Here is a 21,188-nt window from a genome sequence, read left to right on the forward strand (position 1 = left end):
AACTGACCTTGTATGTGTAACTGACTTGGAGGAAAACTGAACATGATACATTTTGTAATTTTCTCTACATCTTTCCCAGGGTTTTTGCTGTTTGCCAGAAGCCCTTTCATGATGCAAAATGTCTGCGCTTGACCAGAGAACTCAGCTTGTTGTTTCTCCTCCCTTTCCTCTCCCCCATTCTCTCACCAACCAAGGCAGAAGGGAGTCCTTATCTTCAACTGGGACCCTTCAAGAAGTTACTTTGTGGGTGAGGCCACAAGTGAAAGGATTTCTAAGAACTTCTCCACCTCCAAATTCCTGACTGTGGATAAAGCATCTGCCTAAATTGGTGATTGTAAGAGAAACACACTTACATGTCTTGTGAAAAGCTACAAAGGAAAAGAACAGCATATAATTTTTCCAAACTTCTGACTTAAGAAAATGGACTTTAACGTCATGAAATAAATCTAGGTAGTAAAGACACTTTGTGCCAGGGTCTTGAAATTAAAACCAAGGTGCCAATTTAAAAATGCCTTTGCTCCCAAGCTCTATGCCGGGCTCCAAAGGAAAGCAAAATGTTGGGTGGCTCATTAGTAATGTTCCATACTCTTCTCTGCATAAGGGACAATTCAGCAGAAATGCCAAAGAAATAAAATTATGTTCCCACAGTTGTGCCACCTGCCCTAGTTGAGTGAAGAGAAAGCTGGTTATCTGTTTTGGGCTGGCATTAAAATCTTAGATGGCAACAAACAACTGGAAATGAAAATTTAAAAAACAATACCAATTCAAAGCAGCATCAAAACATGAACGACTTAAGGATACATTTAATGAAACATGCGGAAGTTGTGTCCACTGAAAACTTAAAAGACTGCCAAGAAAAAGGAAAGAACGCGTACAAAAAGGGAGACATATACTGTGTTCATGGGTCGGGAGACTCAAAATCATTAAAAATATCCATTTTCTTCAATTTAATCTATAGATTCAATACAAACCCAGTCCAAACCCCAGCAAACTTTTTGGTAGCAATTGACTACCTTATGCTAAAAATGATATGAAAATATGAAAGACTTAGATTAGCCAAAATAATTCTGAAAAAAAATAAAAGAACATGTTGGAAACTCAGACTCTCTGATTTGAAGACACTGTAAAGCTACATTAGTCAAGACATATTAGCGTAGACATATAAATGGGACAAAATAGAAAAATCCAGGAATAGACCCACATGTATATGGTAGATTGATTTTTGATAAAAGTGCCAACACAATTCAATGGCAAAAAATTTTGCCTTTAAAAAGAACATACTGCCCAGCCAGCAGGGCTCAATGGTTGAGCATCAACCTATGAACCAGGAGGTCACAGTTTTCTTTTTTTTTTTAAGTATTTGCCAGATGATCATAGCTATTTTATTTTATTTTTTAAAAATATATTTTATTGATTTTTTACAGAGAGGAAGGGAGAGGGATAGAGAGTTAGAAACATCGATCAGCTGCCTGCTGCACACTCCCCACCGGGTATGTGCCCACAACCAAGGTACATACCCTTGACTGGAATCGAACTTAGGACCCTTGAGTCCGCAGGCTGATGCTCTATCCACTGAGCCAAACCGGTTAGGGAGAGGTCACAGTTTTGATTCCCAGTCAGGGCACATGTGACCCAACTGGGGGTTGTGCAGGAGGCAGCTGATCAATGATTCTCTCTCATCATTGATGTTTCTATCTCTCTCTCCACCTCCCTTCCTCTCTGAAATCAATAAAAATATATTTAAAAAGAACATGCTGTCCATAGTAGTATTATTCAAAATAGCCCAAAGCTGGAGGCAACCCATGTGCCTTTCCCCCACTTTTGAACACCTTTTGTTTTGAGGATGATCTTTTGGAGTAGAGCTGGCCTTACATAAGAGTCTTTTAGGTAACCCAGATATCATCTGATTCATAGGAAGCTACAATACTAAATGCTGTAAGATACTAAATAGTGAAAGTCTTTAGGACAGATGGGAGATGAGCCCTCTTTCCTCACAGAAAAAGGTGTATCCAGGTATAAGTGATCACATATTGTTCAACCTGATATTTATGTCCAGGGTAGCCATCCTGCAGATGACTCTAACAGGTAAGGCAATTACTTGTCTAGATTCCTTGTTCTTGACTTTGGCTGCCCATCCTAAGAAATTATGATTTAATAGCTGGGGGTGGGGAAAAGTGGGCACTTAAACTTTGATAAACTACTCATATGATTCTAATTTGCAGTCAATGTTGAGAACTACAGCTCTAAACTTTATAAACTTTATGGCCATATGTAAATTAAGAAACCTTCATGCTGCCATCCTTGGCTAAAATCCACCATTGACTGACTGTATGACTAGTGTTCTAACTCATAATTCTGTTTTTTTAAATGAGAGACTTTTCTTTTAAATACAGAGGTGCTTTATTTTTGTTGTTAATCCTCACCCGAGGATATTTTTCCACTGATTTTTTTTTTAGAGAAAGTGGAAAGGAGGAAGAGAGACAGAGAGAGAGGAGAAACATCGATGTGAGAGAGATTCACATCCATTGGTTGCCCTGACCAGAGGGCCGGGGATGGAGCCTGCAACCAAAGTATGTGCCCTTGACTGGAATCGAACCCGGGACCCTTCAGTCTGCGAGCCGATGCTCTATCCATTAAGCCAAACTGTCTAGGGCTCATAATTCTTTCTTAACTTTGCTCCAATACCTTTAATAATTCACAGGTGGATTCTGGTTTTTTATTTCCAAGTGTGACTTCATGCTGCTGGTTTAGAAGGTCCCAAAGCATTAGTATAGAGCTGTTTGTCTTTGGGACAGGTTTTATTCACGATAACACTGCATATTTACATTATGATCCAGGGCTCAGTCATCACAAAAGATTTGCCCATTGGTCAATAATTCATGTTGAATTACTTGAGGGCATGGATCTAACATTGCTCTCTAGGGGGACGGTGCCAAGAACATTATGCACTAATGAGTTTGAGAAGAGGCCTTGATGGCTAAAATTACTTCTACATAAAATGGTACGCAAAGATGGTTAATTCTCATTCTAAGTTCTTGGCTTAATTAGTGTTCTCTTGTTAAGATATACATGCAGATGTTTCTGTTCTTATTGTTTGTTAAACAATAAAGGAGATACATACATTGCATGCTTTGTACCACACACAAGAATCTAAAGCCCTTTTTGTTTTTCATAGCATTGACATTCTGCAGGAGTCCAGGCCAGATGTCTTTTGCCCTATGCTTTGAATAGATCTGATTATTTCTTCATGATTCTATTCAGGTTAAACATTGCTTTGCAAGAAGACTACTGTATATAGGTGATTCTCCTTTTCCCAAGTGCATCACATTAGGAGGCATATGATTGATTATCTCTTATTGGTGATGCTACTTTTGGTCGTTTGGCTAAGATAGTGCACATACCTTTATGTGGTTATATGTGTATATGTGTGTGTGTGTGTGTGTGTGTGTGTGTGTGTGTCTCACAGCGACTGTGTTCACACTCTGAGAAGCTAAGCATCAGGCCAGACTCTGAGTGCGCAGCAGGAGGCAGTCGCTTTCCCAGGCTCCTGGGAAACCGGTCCAACCACGCCCATCGTACTGCCCGCCCGCGTTTCTTTTCCGCGAAAATCACCTCTCAGAACCAGAAAGCCCTTGCTCCAACGCACCCATATTTTTTCCCATCAGTATGGGTGCGCCTGCGCAGCGAGTCTCAGGCGGCTCTTTTCCAGCGCCCGACCGCTTCTTTTTCCAGCTCTCCTCCCCTCCGGCTCCGCTAGAGCGATTTCCCCCGCAGGGGTCAACCACAGGTCCCCCACCGCGCGCTCGCGGGAAGACCTGGGGCGGGGCCTGGCGCGGCGCGGTACGTCAGAGGCCTTCCGGGCGGAAGTCCGCAGCCTTCAGAGCCGCTGATTGGCTTTCCGGCTGGCGCCCGTCTCTGCCCTCGTTCCAGTTTCAGGCTGGTTGGCGCGGAATCCAGAGACTCCCGGACCATGGCGCCCGTGCACGGCGATGACTGTGAGCTGGGGCCACGCGGGGTCCCGGGTTGGGAGTGCGGGGACCGGGGCATGATTGTGGGTGGTGGAGGCTAGAGGATGGGTCTCTTTTAATTTTTCCTGAAGGAGGCGCGCGCCCCAGTCGTCCCGCGGGTCTGTTTGGGCGCGGACCTTGGTCGCCCAGGGCTGGGACTTTTCTGGTATGGGACAGGGCTTGCCTGCTGGGCCCTCTGCTTCTGGCAGCCCCCGCCTGCGGGGCATTTTGTTTGGGAGGCTGCGTCACCTCGGTCACTGCGGGTCTCCACACTCTCCACACTAGCCTGCCTTTCTTTTCTTTTCTTTTTTTCTTTTGGTGAGTCGTGTGCCACGGCGGGGCACAGTTTTGACAAAGTATTTCACTACTGCCACCCCAACTATGCACTTGAGGGCTACGATGTATGTCATCCCCCTTTATAGAAACTCCCAGGAAATTGTCATACCTTATAAAGAAAACTTTTAAGTGCTGTCACCAGAACATACAAATGCATTTTGTCTTTCTAGCTACTGGGTTTCTACTTTATGCATTAACCATTTTTCTTTCAAATTCTATGGAAGTTCAAGTATTGCACTGAAATCGTGTTCGCAATCTAGTCTTCTCTGATGAAGCTTTTAAAAAAAAGTATCAGTTCAGCAGCATTTCAGATGTCCTGTACCACTCCGTTTTCAGTGGTAATCTTTTTATTTCAAAAAATAGAGCACAAAAATGCAAATGGCTTAGTCTGATTTCTGATTTTTTGAACAGTGTTCAACTAAAGTGTGACTTAAGTGAACTTCTAACTTAAAATCAGATGCTTCACTTTCTTAGCTGAAGCGTCACACATCTCCTGTCACTCAAATGCATCACTGTTAATGAGAACTCGCTTCCAAATCAGCTTCCTTTGCATTCACCTAGATGCGAATCAGAGGTTTCAATTTATTCTTCCAGCCTTTTGTCTTTTAGGACAATTTATTTTAGGCAGTTGACTAGCCTGCATTACAAATGGGATGTAGGATGTGAGCACATGCACAGTGATTTGCCACTAAGCTGTTTGTTCACCCTAAAAACTGCAACATCTGTGAACATCAAGAAATCACTCTTTGGAGGGTACTGTGCAATCTTGAGACCCTTCTTAAGTCATGGTGTTGATTAAGTGTTGCTGGGGACTTGTGACTGGAATTTTTCCTCTAGAGCAGACTGAAAGATTGTTACCTGAAAGACAGTTGCAGGCCATTATTTGTCTGCTTTTGGGAAGGACGGGGGTACTTCAGATGGTAATTTTGAAGCATGTATTAAATTTTTGTAAGTGGATTTTTTTTCACGCTTATTCTTTTTTGCTAACTTACTATGTGAAGCATTGGAGACATTCCAAAACTGGAAATCTAGGCCTTTTCCCCTCAAGTATTAGGTGGGGGCACCTTGACAATGGCAGTGAAAAGTGAAAGGTCTATAACTAGCTTTATATATGAAAAAGGATCAGGGAGAATTTAATGATTAAATAAAGCATGTACAGTGAGTGGTTCATTTTTTTCATTCAGCAAATATTTATTCTGTACCTACTAGGCATAGGCATTCTGCCAGGCTCTAGTGGTAACAGTGGTAGGTAAGCTGGACATGCTTTTTGTTTTCATGGAGTTGAGATTGTAAACGCCTAATTTTTAAAAATATATGTTTATTTCAGAGAGGAAGGGAGAGGTAGAGATAGAAACATCAGTGATGAGAGAGAATCATTGATTGGCTGCCTCCTGAACGCCCCCTACTGGGGATCGAGCTCACAACCCGGGCATGTGCCCTTGACCGGAATTGAACTGGGACCCTTCAGTTCGGAGGCCGACATTCTGTCCACTGAACCAAACGGGCTAGGCCTAAACGCCTAATTTTATGCACTGCTTTATTGAAGCTTCCCTGAAAACTGCTTTGTTATATTTTTGTTTTCTAGACACTAGACCATGTTACTGCTAAGTAGTGTGTTTGTGTGTGTGTGTGTCTACCCTGCATCTATACACACATGCAATGAGCTTCTCTTATATTGCTGAGTACAAAGCCAAGTATCTTCATTTAATCTGCAACAACTTTATGACAGACATGATTATCCCCATTTCAGAGATGAGGACCCTGAGGCTCTGCATTAGTCTGAGTCCTTAGGTGTAAGCGATGGAAACCAACTCTAGCTATTTTTTTTTTTTTACAATTTTATAATTTTATCGACCATTGAAAAATAAAAAAAATAAAAACAAAAAAGAAAACACAATAAGCCATTGCCAATTATTTTTCCATTTTTTGAAGTCTAGCTAATTTAAACAGAAAAGGAATTTATTAGAAGGATGTTGTGTTGTTCACGGAAACTCCAGGAGGACTGGAGAGTCAGCCTGGGGGTTGATTAGCCAGGAATAGTGATTAAAATCATATCACAAAACTGTTCCAGTGAGGATGTCATTGCCAACCATGGCCAAGTACTTGAGGTTATAGCTGTAGTTAACATTGCTGGCACTGTTATTTAATCCTCCTGCAGCTGTTGCTACTTATAGAATCTTTCCTAGCCCATCCCCTTTCCTTTTGACACTGGCTTCTGATTTAAAGTCTGAGCAGGTGTTCCTAATTGGGAAAGCCTATTTTATATGCCCATGCCCTAGCTGCAAGGGTGCCTGGGAAAGAGCATCTGCCTTTTTGGTAGTAGGACATGGCCTCTGTGTCCCATCAAAACTTTTAGGGGAGCCTGACCAGCGTGGCTCAGTGGTTGAGTGTTGACCTATGAACCAGGAGGTCATGGTTCGATTCCCAGTCAGGGCACATGCCCGAAGTTTGGGCTCCGTCCCCGGTGTGGGAGTGCACGAGGCAGCCGATCCATGATTCTCTTTCATAATTGATGTTTTTATCTCTCTCTCCTCCCTTCCTCTCTGAAATCAATAAAAATATATTTTAGAAAAGACTTATAGGGGAAATTTCACAAGCAGGTTCATATGCTGGGCAGCTTAAACAACAGCAAGACAGCTGGCCACTGCAGCTCAGAAAGTTGAAGTGTGATCTCATGTTGTCCAGTAAGTGACAGAGCTGGGTTGTGCTGCTTCTCCCTGATCTATTCTCCCACTTACTCTACACTCTCACGCCTTACCGGCTACACTGACTTTCGGTTTCTGAATACACCTTGCATTTTCGTCCTTTTGTAATTTGGCTCGTGCCTTTTCCTGTGCTTGTGCCACTTTTTACCATGTACTCGGAGAGTAAAATTTTACTCCTCTTGCTAGGTCTGTGTTGGAAACTTCCTGTGAAGCCTTCCCTGATTTCTGAGGCAAAATTAACAGTTCTCTTTTTTACATTTCCTCATGCTCTTACCTCTTCTATGACACCCTGTTTATATGATGGTGGGAGTCTCAGGTCCTTTTGCTTTACTTGACTGTGAACGCCTGCCTTGAGGATAGGCAATTCTGTCATGTTTGTTATCGAACCCCTGTGGAGTAAGTCCATTTGAAGACTATAGATGTTGTTATTTTCATCAAGAGGAGTCGAGGAATCCTAAAAGGAACACATTGAGGCCTACTTTTCACTCATAGTGGACATGTTCACTATTCTCCGAAACCATTTCATGTAGGCCTGCTCATTTTTTTTTTTTAATCATTTGAGTGACACCCAGGATTTTGTGGCTGTCATCATTAAGTACCTGCCTTCCTTAATTTTTACTTAATGCCTTTCTAAAACGGATTTAAAAGTCAAATGTGAAAGTCAAACAATAGACTGAGATGTTATAGAGATTGCAATTCCAGGAAGCTAGAAGAAATAAGATCTCTAATTATGCTTCACTTTTGAGATGCAGTTTTTAGTAGTTTATTGCCAGCATTTGGTACATGTTCTTTAAATTGCATCTTCTATTTCAGTCAAACACTTAGTCAAACCGCTTAATGTTGTTAAGAATTTTGCAGTGGGGTTAGAGCTATTAGGATGCCTCTTATCAGTACCTTTCCTTTTCTGTGCCTACTTCTTTTTATAAAATAATTAGCACCAAATACAATAAAATACTCAAATTCACAGGCATGGATGGCAGTCATGCTGAGCCTAAACTTACGGCTGGCAGGCAGCACTGTCTTTACTTGACTTGGTTATTCATTAGCTGGTATATGCAAGTCTTAATTATGTGGATGAAATCTTTTCAGTATGTGTGTGAGGTGGTCAGTTTATAATGGCCCAAAGCATGAATAATTCAAAAGTTGAATGAATGAACACTGAAACCCTCTGGTATTTCAGTAATTTTTGACAAAACATTTTAACCTTTGTAATTTTTCATCATCATTCTATAATGCCCTAACTCAGTGGTCGGCAAACTGCGGCTCTCGAGCCGCGGGTTTGCCGCTCTGTTGACTAATGAGTTTGCCAACCACTGCCCTAACCAACTAAGTGAGGCCTGGAAATCAGTGAAGAAATCAAGAATCTTTTCAGTCATCTTTGTTAAATTCTTCCAACCCTCCTTTGAAATCCCAGATACTTGGTCTGAACCTGTCAGGGCATGCATGACTTCTAAAGATTGTTTTAGAGTTAGTTGCTATTTATCTCCCATTTTAGATTTTAAGTTCTCTAAGTATGGAGACCATATCTTTTTGATCTTTGTGTCTCTCAGAGCACCTAGTACTTTGCAAAGAGCAGGTGCTCCTTAAATCATGCCAAATGTTGATTAATGAAATACAACTCTTTTATAACTCTCCTAGCCCCCTCATTTGTAATGGAAAGGTTATGGACTAGCTCAGTGGTCGACAAATTCATTAGTTGACAGAGTGGCAAACCGCGGCTCGCGAGCCGCAGTTTGTCAACCACTGGACTAGCTGATCTCTCTTCTCTAGTGTCTATAAGAGAAATCAATTGAATTTGAATTTTTCTCTTTTTGGAGGAAAAAAATAATAGTTGCTTTAGTTGTTTCAACTGTGTCGCAGAGAAAAATCTCTGAAGAGTCACAGGAACTACAGGCTCGGCCATGAACTTTGTGAATTACAGTAAAGCCTTGATATAATGGACTAATTTGGGTGAGGGGGGGTGTCCATTAAAGCTGAAAGTCTGTTATATAATCAAGTAGGTTTTCCAAATGTGTATGTTAAAAAATTGACGAATTAGCTTACCTGTTGTTACTTATATAGACACGTTTGTAATTAAAATTAAGTATGTATGAAAAATTTAATTTCACAGACAGGTTTTCTATATGGATTACTGTAATTTTAAATTTACACCGAGCAAGTTTAGTAAATGTGTGCATTCACCAGTCACTGCGAGTAAACAAATGCACATGGCTGGGCATGGCTTAGCGCATGTGGGAACATCTGCCAGCCCGCATTATAACTGCTACAGAAAGTCACGCCATGAGACAACAGAACCAGTTACCTTGGGAGATGTGGTGTGATCATGTGCTAATCATTTGCAGAACATTATTTACAAGTGGTGACTCTTGGATTTAAATATGTAGACTATAATTGTAGATATGTATTTATTTACGTCGGCGAAATTACTAGTGTTTTTTCCAACATATGGCTTGTTTGCTAAAATTTGTTAAAAATAACTGAATTAATAACAAGAAAATAAACTGTTAATTTAATTATAAGCAAATCGTAGTTAAAAGCATTTTAGTATTAACAAGGTGTTAATTTTCACATATGACATACGGACCAGAAATTTTGTCCACTAAATCCAAAGTCCATTAAATAGAGGTCCGCAAAATCAATGGTTTACTGTGTTTACATTATAAAAAGTATTCATTTGTATAATATTGAAATTGTGTATTACTATTGGCTGGAAGTTAGGTTCAATCCCTGACCCAGATTCCTCTGCTTTTGAGGCAAGATGGCTGACAATTTTGTAACATTTCATGTAAATTTGGCTTTTTTTTTTTACAGCTGTGTCAGATTCAGGGAGCTTTGTAGCTTCTCGATCCCGGCGAGAAAAGAAATCAAAGAAAGGGCGCCAGGAAGCTCTAGAAAGACTGAAAAAGGCTAAAGCTGGTGAGAAGTATAAATATGAAGTAAGTAATCATTTTCCTGTTGTTTTTTTCCTTTGTGCTTCCAATTCATAGCCACTTGACCCTTAAAGTTCCTGTAAGGCACTTTACAGATGCTTCCACAATTCTGAAATGAAAGTAGTTATAGATTTTCCTTATTAAGTACATTGCATCTCTGATAAATCCCATGGCTTTGTTGGGGGCGGGGGCGGGGCATAGAGATGCTTTTACTTTACTCTAAAGGTACTGAGCAGTCTAGCTAAGCACTTGGAGAGAATTGTTTTTCCTAATTTCATTTGCAAGGGGAGTGGCAGTGGTGACTTGGATCTTATTTCTGCTGTGCCCTGATGTAAGATGGAATGTCATGCCATTTTGGCTGTTTTCCTGTACCCACTGTTTATGGCCTGTAGGTAGAAACAGAGTAGCTACCATCTGCACAGCATTGTCTCTAGCTTCACCTTCAACATGTTCCCTGAGTATCTTAACTGCCTTGGGGCCAGAAAGTGATTAATTAATACTAGAAAATAACAGCAATTAATACACTTTTTTGTTAACACTTTTACAAATATGGTCATTTATTTAATTCTTCCAACAACCATATAAAGTTAGATGCTATAATCAAGAGCATTTTGCAGCTGATAGATCTGAGGTCACAGAGGCAGAGCCTTGATGTGAACTCAGGCTTCACAATATGCATGTTTAACCATGGCCTATACTGTATTGGACAATTAAGCAAGCAGAAGAAGTTAAGTGAGTCAACCAGACCATAAAGGGCTGCTAAAAGGATTATAGTAAAACAGGAGTAAAGCATTTTTTATTGAATTTATTGGGGTGACATTGGTTTGCAAAACCATACAGGTTTCAAGTATACAACTCAACAAAATATCATCTGTACACTGTGTCATATGCCCACTGCCCCAAGCAAAGTCTCTGTCCCTATTCCCCCCTCTTTGCCCATCTCCACCTACCCCCTCCAACCCACTTTCCTTCTGTAGGTACTTCTATAAAGGAGTTCTCTGGGGCATTTCAGATGTTTACACAATGTGCTTGATTTCTCTTCAATCACTGATGTTAATTGCATTGCTCTAAGAGTTCATGCTGAGCAGTAGCAATGATTTTAGAGATAAAGTCAAAATGACTTATTACTCAAAATGATTTTTAAGAAAAGTTTTCTGGTATCTTTTTGAATAAGTGAGTTGATTAAATAAGAGACAAAGTATGCCCCATAGACTTCAACCAACAAAAATCACCTGTCTCCCCCCCCCAAAAAAAAAATTGGTCAGTACAGAAATATTAATTAGACTAGTTGTGTTTGGGTTGTCAAAAACTTATTTTCCAAGGGCAGGTAGTTTCTGTTATCAAATGGTAGAAAGCCAAATATTTGCCAGTGATCCCTATAGAATAAACAGGAGATGAAAACTAAGCTTAGTCCTGAAATTATTATAAGCCTTGTAGCTATGGCAGAAATCCAGTCATTCTAACCATTGTGCTTGCAAAGCTTGGTGTCCAGGTGTTTTTTCTTAGGGTGTTTGGAGTTAGTTAATTCCTCCACCCACCCCCCACTTGATAAGGCAGAACTGTCAAGAGAAGGGGCAAATTTTGTTGTTATTAATCCTCACCTGAGGATTTTTCCCCCCATTACTTTTCAGAGAGTGGGAGGGAGGGGGAGAGAGGGAGGAAAGAAAGAATAATGGAAGAGAGAGAGACAGAGACTGATAGAGACATAGAGACATAGACATCAATATGAGAGAGAGAGAGACATCGATTGGTTGCCTCCTGTATGAACCTAACACCAGGGATGTGCCCTTGACTGGGACTTGAATTCAAGACTCTTAGGTGCGCAAGTTGACGCTCTAACCCTGAGCCACACTGGCCAGGGCGTGAAGGGGGAAATTTTAAAAGAGGCATCCAAGTTCTTGCTAACCAGCCCACCAAATTCTCATCTGGGAAGTCGATGGCCTGTCATCATGGCAGCTGCAGCAGTGGTGTGCATCTGCTCCATGTGTTGCTTTAACTGGGCTGAGGTGGTCAGCTCTATTCATGCCAGTGGTTCACGGTGTTCTAGTGCTCTGGCAGTAGGACAGCCTGGATGATTGGAGGACTTGCCACTCTCTGGACTTGTCCTCCAAGTTGCTCAGCGTTTTGTTTGTTTTTTTTAATTGAAGTATAATTGTTATACAATACTATATTAGTTTCAGGTGTACAGCATGGAGATTTGACTTTATAGACTTTACAAAATGATCACCACAATAAGTCGAATAACTGTTCAACCAAATATAATTCAAAAGGGAAAATCTCCTTTTATCCCCCTCTAAAATTTAGCAAAACACTATATTCTGCAGTTAACACTCGAAATGGTTTTTGAATGATTCCCCTTTTGAATTTTGTCACCTTACAAAGTTGATTTAATATTGTTCATATTCCCCATCCTATACACTAGATCCCCATGACTTATTTTTTAAATATCTGGAAGTTTGTACCTCTTGATTCACTTCACCCATTTTGTCCACCCTCCCCCACTGGCAACCATCAGTCTGTTCTCTGTATCTATGAGTCTGGTTATGTTTTGTTTTTTAGATTCCACATATAAGTGAAATCATATGATACTTGTCTTTCTCTGTCTAACTTATTTCACTTAACAATGCCTGCAAGGTCTATCCATGTTGTCCCAAATGACAAGATTTCATCCATTTTTATGTTTGAGTAATATTTCATTATATACATAGACCACTCCTTTATCCATTTGTCTATTGATGGACCTTAGATTGCTTCCAGTAGCTCAGTGTTTGTGTCTCTGCATTCGTAAGACCTGAGAAAGGTGGGGGATCAGTGGCAATTCAAACAGAAATCACTCAAAACCCATATCTAGTGTATCTGGAATATAGTGTGTTTTGCTACCTTTTGGAGGCGGTTGAGAGGTGAGGTTTTTCCTTTTGAATTATATTTGGTTGGATGAATAATTATTAAAATTATCATCTATGCGCAGGGTAACATGAGCTAGTGGAGAGGGAGGTGACATGCCTTACAGGTTTGCTAAGTACAGGAGAAGCCAATCTAGAAATTATAAGTGAATAATCCCCAAAGCAGCTAATGAAGAATTGGCTATAATTCAGTTTGTTTTTTATGAAGTAGATGAGTAATTGATGGTGTGACAAGTGTATTATGCTAATGGAATCATTTAATATCTTATGTTAACACCCACCTAAAAGGAATACTAAGCTAATTGATGTCTATTTAAGGAAAACCCTGCAGTGGTGTTGAATGTCAGAACTCATGATTTGGTTGCAGCTACTCCTTCAGGCTGCCATTCCAGTTTCAATTTTGACAATTTTTTTTCATCAGAATTGTTTAACACTTTCACTCCATTTGAAGCTTTCTCAAACTTCTGTGATGGCAGGTTGAGGACTTCACAAGTGTTTATGAAGAAGTTGATGAAGAACAGTATTCGAAGCTAGTTCAGGCACGCCAGGATGATGACTGGATCGTGGATGATGGTATGTGGGAAGAAATTGCCTGCCAGGCACTGTCTTAGTTGTGTTTTGTACTGCTTTGCATGAGTTGATGCAAGGCTCTGTTAAAATCATACCTTTGGTTTGGATTTTCCTCAAACACAGTATTTGAAAGCAGAATAATAGAACATTTATTTAGGGGCATTTTGGAGAATCCAGGCACATTTCTCAGGATGTAGTATAAATCCTCCAGGAAATGGCTGTGTAGAAACTAGGAGGAGCCATGTACTTGTGCAGTATCCCCATGTAAAGCGGGGATAAGAAAACTACCTAGCTCACAGAATAGCTGTGAAGATTACATTACTATGTGCATGAGGACTGCCTTGGGCAGTGGAAAGCACCATGCAAAGGGTGGTCCACGTGTTCTTACACCCCTTGTGGAAAGTTCGAGGTTTCTGCTGGTATGGTGTGACTTCTTGGGCGTGTGAATGCTGACCACAGGGAGAAGGTGTAGATTGCACCTGTGACTATTTACTAGTATGTTTCTACTTCTGTAATTGGACTCAACTCTATTGCCAGTTTCCCTCATAGAGTGAGGTTCTTTTCTGGGCTTGTGATCTTCATTCTTTTATGTTTTACTAGAGGCCCAGTGCACAAAATTTGTGCACTCGGGGGCGGGGGGGGGGGGTCCCTCAACCTGGCCTTCGCCCTCTCACAGTCTGGGAGCCCTCAGTTGGACATCCTTAGCATTGCCATGGAGGGAGGAGAGGCTCCCGCCACCACCGCTGCACTTGCCAGCCATGAGCCTGGCTTCTGGCTGAGCGGCGCTCCCCCTGTGGGAGGGCACTGACCACCAGGGGGCAGCTCCTGCGTTGAGCGTCTGCCCCTGGTGGTCAGTGCGTGTCATAGCGACCGGTCATTCCTCTGTTTTGTTGATTTGCATATTAGCCTTTTATTACATAGGATGCTTCTGGTAGAGTAAAACTACTGTAAAGTACAGTCTGTAGCAGACTTTGATCCTGTGGGCCAAATCATTTCCCCAGCTGACCTAGGTAGGTACAGGCATACATCAGAGAGATTGTGGGTCTGGTTCCAGACCACAGCAATAAAGTGAGTATTGCAATAAAGCAAGCTGTAATCTTTTTGCTGGTGAAGGGTCTTGCTTTCAATTTGTAAAGAAACACAACATTGCTGAAGCACAGTAAAGCGAAGCAGAGTAAAATGAGGGATGTCTGTATAGTAGATAGCCTTTGGCTTTAATTCAGAAAACTTGTGTGGATGCTGTTTTGTCTGACACCTATTTAAACAGGATTCTGCTGCACTTAAAAATGGCACAGGACGGGAGAACATCTGAGTGGGTCTAACGGTTATACATTTTGTGGTGTGGTCCTGGCTAAAATATTGGCCAGTTTTAGAAACTTGATCCCAATGTTACATTTTGTTCCTGCAGATGGTGTCGGCTATGTGGAGGATGGCCGAGAGATTTTTGATGATGACCTTGAAGATGATGCCCTTGATTCTCAAGAAATAGGTACCTACATTTTGTTTTCCAGAGGGTACCATGTTGAGATTTAAAGAACTGTTTAAAATTTGAGATGACTAGGTACTTTGATACTGTTGCCTTTAAGGGAAGAGTACCTATCACAATTGTTTTTAGGTATAGGAAATGTTCTATTATTGAGAGGAGCATAGTTGTGTAGAAAATTAAATGTAAAAAGCAAAAATACCAGGAAATGAATGAAGTTTCATGTCTCTATTGTTCAAAGAGTTTGGTCTTTCACTTATTTTGGAATGTTCAGTTCTTTTATTTTTTTTAATCCTCACCTGAGGTTATTTTTCCATTTATTTTTAGAGAGAGTGGAAGGGACGGGGGTGGGTGGGTGGAGAGAGAAAAACATCATTGGTTGCCTCCCACACGAGCCCCAACCAGGGCCAGGGATTGAGCCTGCAACCGAGGTACGTGCTCTGCACTGGAATTGAACCCGGGACTCTTCATTCCTCAGGCCGCTGCTCTGTTCACTGAGCCAAACAGGCTAGGGCAGGAATTTTCAGTCTTGTAGTCATTTTAGACTTGCTGACTTAGATAAGTAATGCCTTTTAATTGGAATTTTAGCTCTTTGATAATAGTGTAGTGCTTCAGCAAGGTTTAGAACTTAATCTACTTGCTTTGTTTAATTGAAATTTAAAATGATAATGAATGGATGTGTCAGACTGCCTTAGCTGAACAATCACTGGCAAACATTTTTTTTTTAAGTAAAAATGCCTGATTTAGTTCCTGTCAGATGAGAAGGGAAAATTCTCTTATTTTCTGGTTTAGTTCCTTCTCAGCAAACTATGGCCCACTCACAGCGGTTTATTTTTAAACAGCTTTATTGAGATATAATTCACATGCTATGCAATTCACCTATTTAAAGTATACATACATTTAAACACATGTGGCGTTTGATATACTCACAGAGTTGTGTAGCCATCACCAGTTTCCCATTTTCATTAACCCAGGAGGAAATCATGCCTGTTACTGTATAGCCCATGGGCTAATACTGGTTTTTACATTTGTAAAGAATGTTGTTTTTTTAAAAAAGAAAGATGCCAAGAAGAATATAAAACAGCGTAAGAGAGACTTACGTGGCCTCAAAGTCTAAATTCTGTGCTGTCTTGCCCTTTTCAGAAAGTCCGGACCCTAATTTGTAGATTAACATTTTGCAACGTGTTCACTTTCTCCCTCTTCACTGTATCCACAACCACATACAGAGACTTAATTTTTGGTGAATTTACTGAAAGTAAGTTGTCCATGACAATTCACCTGTACATGCTTCAGCAGTTACCTTCTAAGAACATGGACATTTGTCTATTTGCCATTCTCATAATATTATCTAATATATTGTTCATAGTAAGATTTTCCCAGTTAACCTAGTAATATCTTTCATAGCTATTTCTAAAAATGCAGAGTCCACTTTAGCTTTCATATCTCTTTAGTTTTATTTAGTGTAGAACAGCACCATCCCTCTCCTCTTCCCATTGGCCTTTTTTTTGGTCTTTTATGACATTTTTAAAAGGACCAGCCTGGTGGTTTTCTTGAATATCCCACAATCTGGGACTTGCATGATTGCTTCTTTGTGCTTAGAGTCAGATGAAATAGTTTGGCAAAAATACAGTAGAGATGAAGTTGTGTTCTTCTCATCAATCATATCAGGGCACATAGTGTCAGTTTGTCTCTTTATTGGTGGTGATACTAAGTTGATCTCTGGGTAAGATGATGTTTGTCAGATCTCTTCCTTGTAAAGTTACCTTTCTACCATTGTAGTTAGTGTAAATGTGGGGTGATAATATGAGAACATGTGCATATAATATCCCTTTTCTCCACCAACTTTCACCCAGTGCTTTCAGCATCTGTTGATGATCCTTTCTCTCCTTTTTACTAGTTTTTTTTTTTTTTTTTTAAAATAGATTTCAGAGAGGGACAGAGAGAAAGAAACATCAGTGATGAGAATCATTGATCAGCTGCCTCCTGCACGCCCCACACTAGGGATCGAGCCTGCAACTCGGGCATGTGCCCTGACCGGGAATGGAACCGTGACCTCCAGGTTCATAGATTGACACTCAACCACTGAGCTACACCGGCCGGTCTAGTTTATTTATTTAAAAATTTTAAAAAATGTATTCATTTGAGAGAGAGAGTGAGAGCTACACATCGATTTGTTGTTCCACTTAGTTATGCATTCATTGGTTGATTCTTGTATGTGCCCTAACCAGGGATCGAACCTGTAACTTTGGTATATCAGAATGATGCTCTAATCTACTGAACTACCTAGCCAGGGCCATTTTTAAAATGATCACTTAAAAACCTATGGATTTTAATAAACTACTGTTACAGTTCAATATCCATTATCATGTATTTTGATGTTCAAATTATCCCAAATTTGGCAAAGGGATCCCCTTTGAGCTGGCTCCTGAGTCCTTTTGACATGGCTTCATCGGTCTTTGAACATTTCCTTGCTTTCTGGGAAACAAGATGTCCCAGGTTCTCCTTGTACTATTCCTGTCTCAGACCTGGAATTAGCCATTTCCCCCAAGAATCATTCCTTTTACTGGAGAATGGTATTCAGATCAAGGGGATGGATGTACTCATTGCTGCTGGAGCATAATGGTTTCTAGGTCTTTTCAGTGAACAGAACTAGAAGATTTGATGTCTATGTATGTTGTGAGTCCATACTGATACATTAGATTGAAACCCAATCCTACACCGTTCTTCATCTTCCCCAATTCTCTATTTGTATCTACCTTAATGACCAATGAAAACCCTTGTCTTCTAAAATTACACAAAATATTGGAAATTTTAGAATCACTAAACCTATAATAGCTCTACCAACAACCTTTCTAAAGTTTGTAATTTCTTTGAAGTTTTATTCTTGGCATATAACCTATTAAGGTTGTATAGTCAGTGTCTTCAAAAGGTGTATGAAGTAATTTTTGTGTGTGTGCTATATCATCAGTTTACTATATGGGTTTATTTTGTTTGTATTCAAATTTAGGTTTTAAAAAAATTCTTTTGTTTTCATTTTATTTTTTTAATATCGTAAAACATTTTTGTGATTTAAAAATCAAAATTGTATCAAGATATTAAGGTAAGATCTTACTCTAATTCCTATGCTTTCTACTTGTCTCTACCCATCTCCACAGGTAACTATTTTTAATAGTTTCTGATTATTCTTCCTGTCTTCCCTTTTATAGAAAACTAGAGGCCCAGTGCATGATTAAATCATGCACGTGTAGGGTCCCCTACACACTTTGACTTTTTATCACAGGGGAGCTGGGTGCCTGTCCGCTGGTGCACCAGGCCTTTCAGAAGCCTCTGGCGCGGCGGAGGCTTCTGAAAGGCCTGGTGCCTGAGCGGACAGGCACCCAGCTCCCCCACTTTTGATGGTCTGCGGCGGGACGTGAGCTTGCTGCCCCAGAGGCCCCTTCTGTGCCGCAGCACAGCCATGGCTCAGCATCCCACCAGCCCAATCGGCCACCCCGGCCACCCCGAGTCCCGCCCCCCCGCGCCTCCTGGCCAATCGTGGCCATAGCGAAGGTACGGTCAATTTGCATATTTGTCTATTATTAGGGAGGATAAGAACGTGTATTTTTTTCTCACGTGTGATGTTATTTATTTATTCATTCATGGCTTAAATTAGCTATCTTCCTGGTTTCTGACAAACTATGTAACTCTACACACTGGTACCATTTGGTAGCAGTATGGCTAATTGTGTAGTCCTAGTTTTTGTTAGTCTGTGATGAAGAGAATGAAATGAAACGATCCCATGTGCTTTTTCATCTCCCTGAACTGAGGAGAATTTGTGCACTGGTAGGGTCCCTCGGCTTGGCCTGTGCCCTCTCGCAATCTGGGACCCCTCAGGGGATGTTGGAGAGCTGGTTTCGGCCCGATCCCCACAGGCCAGGTGGTCAGTGCGTGTCATAGCTATTACCTGGTCGGCTGGTCAGCCAGTCGCTTAGACTTTTATGTATATAGATTGCTAAATTCTTCATCATAGGAGTTGTCAAATTTTACACTCCCATTAACAATGTATGAGTGTCTGTTTAGACCCCCATGGCTTCACCAACAGAGTTTGTTGTCAAGCTTTTGCATTTTTGCCACTCTAATATGTGAGAAATGACATCTTGTGGTTTTCACTTGCATTTCTTTTACACATGTAGTTGGGCATTTTTTCATAAAACTTATAGCTGTTTATATAGACAGGCATACCTCAGGTGTATTGTGGGTTCTGTTCCAGTCCATTGCAATAAAGCGAATATTGCAGTAAAGCAAGGCATAATCTTTTTGCTGGTGGAGGGTCTTGCCTTTAATTTGTAAATAATGCAACATCTATGAAGCACAGTAAGTCAAGCACAGTAAAATGAGATATGCCTATATTTTTATGTGAGCCATATGTTTGTGTTTATTACCCACACTAGAGGCCCAGTGCACGAAATTCGTGCATGGGGGAGGGTGTCCCTCAGCCCAGCCTGCGCCCTCTCCAATCTGGGACCCCTCGGGGAATGTCCGACTGCAGGGATTGGGCCTAAACCAGACATCCCTTTCATAATCTGGGACCGCTGGCTCCTAACCGCTCGCCTGCCTGCCTGCCTGATTGTCCCTAACCGCTTCTTCCTGCCAGCCTGATCGCCCCGAACTGCCTTCCCCTGCTGGCCTGATCACCCCCAACTGCCCTCCCTTGTTGGCCTGATGGCCCCCAACTGCCCTCCCCTGCCGGCCTGATGGCCCCCAACTGCCCTCCCCTGCCAGCCTGATTGCCCCCAACTGCCCTCCCTTGCCAGCCTGATGGCCTCCAACTGCCCTCCCCTGCCACGACCCGCCTCCTCTGCCGGGCCCCGCCTCCGTTGTGCGTGTGGCCATCTTGTAATGACGTTAGGGTGTGATGCGTGAGGGCGTGATGACCACCTAAGCTATTATTAGTATAGATTCCTATTGGGGCTTGGGGCTTTTTTTAATATTAGAGAAATTGGTCCTTTATCTGTGAAACATTGTAAAAATTTTCTTATGTTTTGTCTATAAACTTGTTTCTTGTTTAACGGAAATGGAGCCGTGAGCTCCACGTTCATAGGTTGACACTCAACACTGAGCCCATGCCGGCTGGGCTGATTACTTTCATTACAAATGGGTAGCCGGCATTACTTATTAAAAAAATCCATATTGTCCCCAGGGATATGAGATGCCACCTTTATTATATGCTAAATTTCCATAAGTAATTGAGTCTTTTTGTACACTCTCTTTTCTGTTTCTGTTCTATGTATTCCTGTGCCGCCACCACACTATATTAACCCTTTGTACGCCATAAGCATCTATAGATGCAAGCGGCGGATTTTTTAAATTAAATTCAAAATATCGTGGCATGTGGGGATGGTTTCCGTTTTGGACGTGTGGCAGTTAACTGGTTAATTATATTCATTCGAGGACTGCTCTGGGATGACTCAGAAAGCAAAAGTAAAATTGACACTATGAGAATAGTTCATAGGTGATTTACGTTCACGTGATCATAAGAGAAAGCATAGCACAGGTTGTTCTTTACTGTGTAAATGTCTCTGTTGGTTTAGTGTTGCTACAACATATTGCGTGTATATAGTTGCTGTTCTTCATAAAATGGAAATTAGGATGCTGCAATATCATAACTGGTAATCCTGTTTTTTTTAAAGTTTAGTTGTCTTTTCAGATTCAGTATAGCGCTAAAAAGGCAGTCTCATGGGGACTGCGAGGCTAATCCCCTGCTTCCAGATGAACTTGATCTTTTTATTTCTATGGGTAAAACAGAACCCCCCCTCCACCTTTTAGGAAGCTTTTTATTCACACTAACAATAGCAATTAAACAGTCACACTTAGTAACTTATCCAGATATGTTTACTGGCATTTTCATCAGTTTTTGAAATACCATTCAGCCCAAGTTTTCCTGATTTCAGCTGTTTTAAAAATTCTTCCCTCTCTACCTTGCATAAAGTTTCATGTTTTTGTATTTTGAATTCTTAACATTTTTCTTTTCAAATTCTCATATACAGAGAGCAGGTGACTAGACTTTTTCATTTTGATTTTTGTCAGTGCATGTTTCTAAATAATTTATATTCCAACAGGAAACGATAATAAAACTCGCAACAAAGAAAAGAGGAATGTAAAGAAGACTGTGGTGACAAAACCAAACAATATCAAGTCAATGTTTATTGCCAGTGCTGGGAAGAAAACTGGTGATGTGAGTTTTATGTTTTTCGTATATTTTGTCTTTCCTTTTG

General features: G+C 40.9%; 1 protein-coding gene across 1 annotated transcript in view; it reads left to right on the forward strand.

Moving 5' to 3' along the window:
* Window positions 1–3,935: 3,935 nt before the first annotated feature.
* Window positions 3,936–21,188, forward strand: part of POLA1 (DNA polymerase alpha 1, catalytic subunit) — a 318,632-nt gene continuing 301,379 nt past the window's right edge. The window contains exons 1-5 of the mRNA XM_008148385.3: window positions 3,936–3,995; window positions 9,860–9,984; window positions 13,358–13,454; window positions 14,860–14,940; window positions 21,033–21,148. Of these exons, the coding sequence (XP_008146607.2) occupies window positions 3,971–3,995; window positions 9,860–9,984; window positions 13,358–13,454; window positions 14,860–14,940; window positions 21,033–21,148 (444 nt within the window). The 5' untranslated portion in view covers window positions 3,936–3,970. The remainder of the gene's footprint in view (window positions 3,996–9,859; window positions 9,985–13,357; window positions 13,455–14,859; window positions 14,941–21,032; window positions 21,149–21,188) is intronic.

The sequence above is a fragment of the Eptesicus fuscus genome, chromosome 1, assembly GCF_027574615.1.
Source record: "Eptesicus fuscus isolate TK198812 chromosome 1, DD_ASM_mEF_20220401, whole genome shotgun sequence".
NCBI lineage: Eukaryota > Metazoa > Chordata > Mammalia > Chiroptera > Vespertilionidae > Eptesicus > Eptesicus fuscus.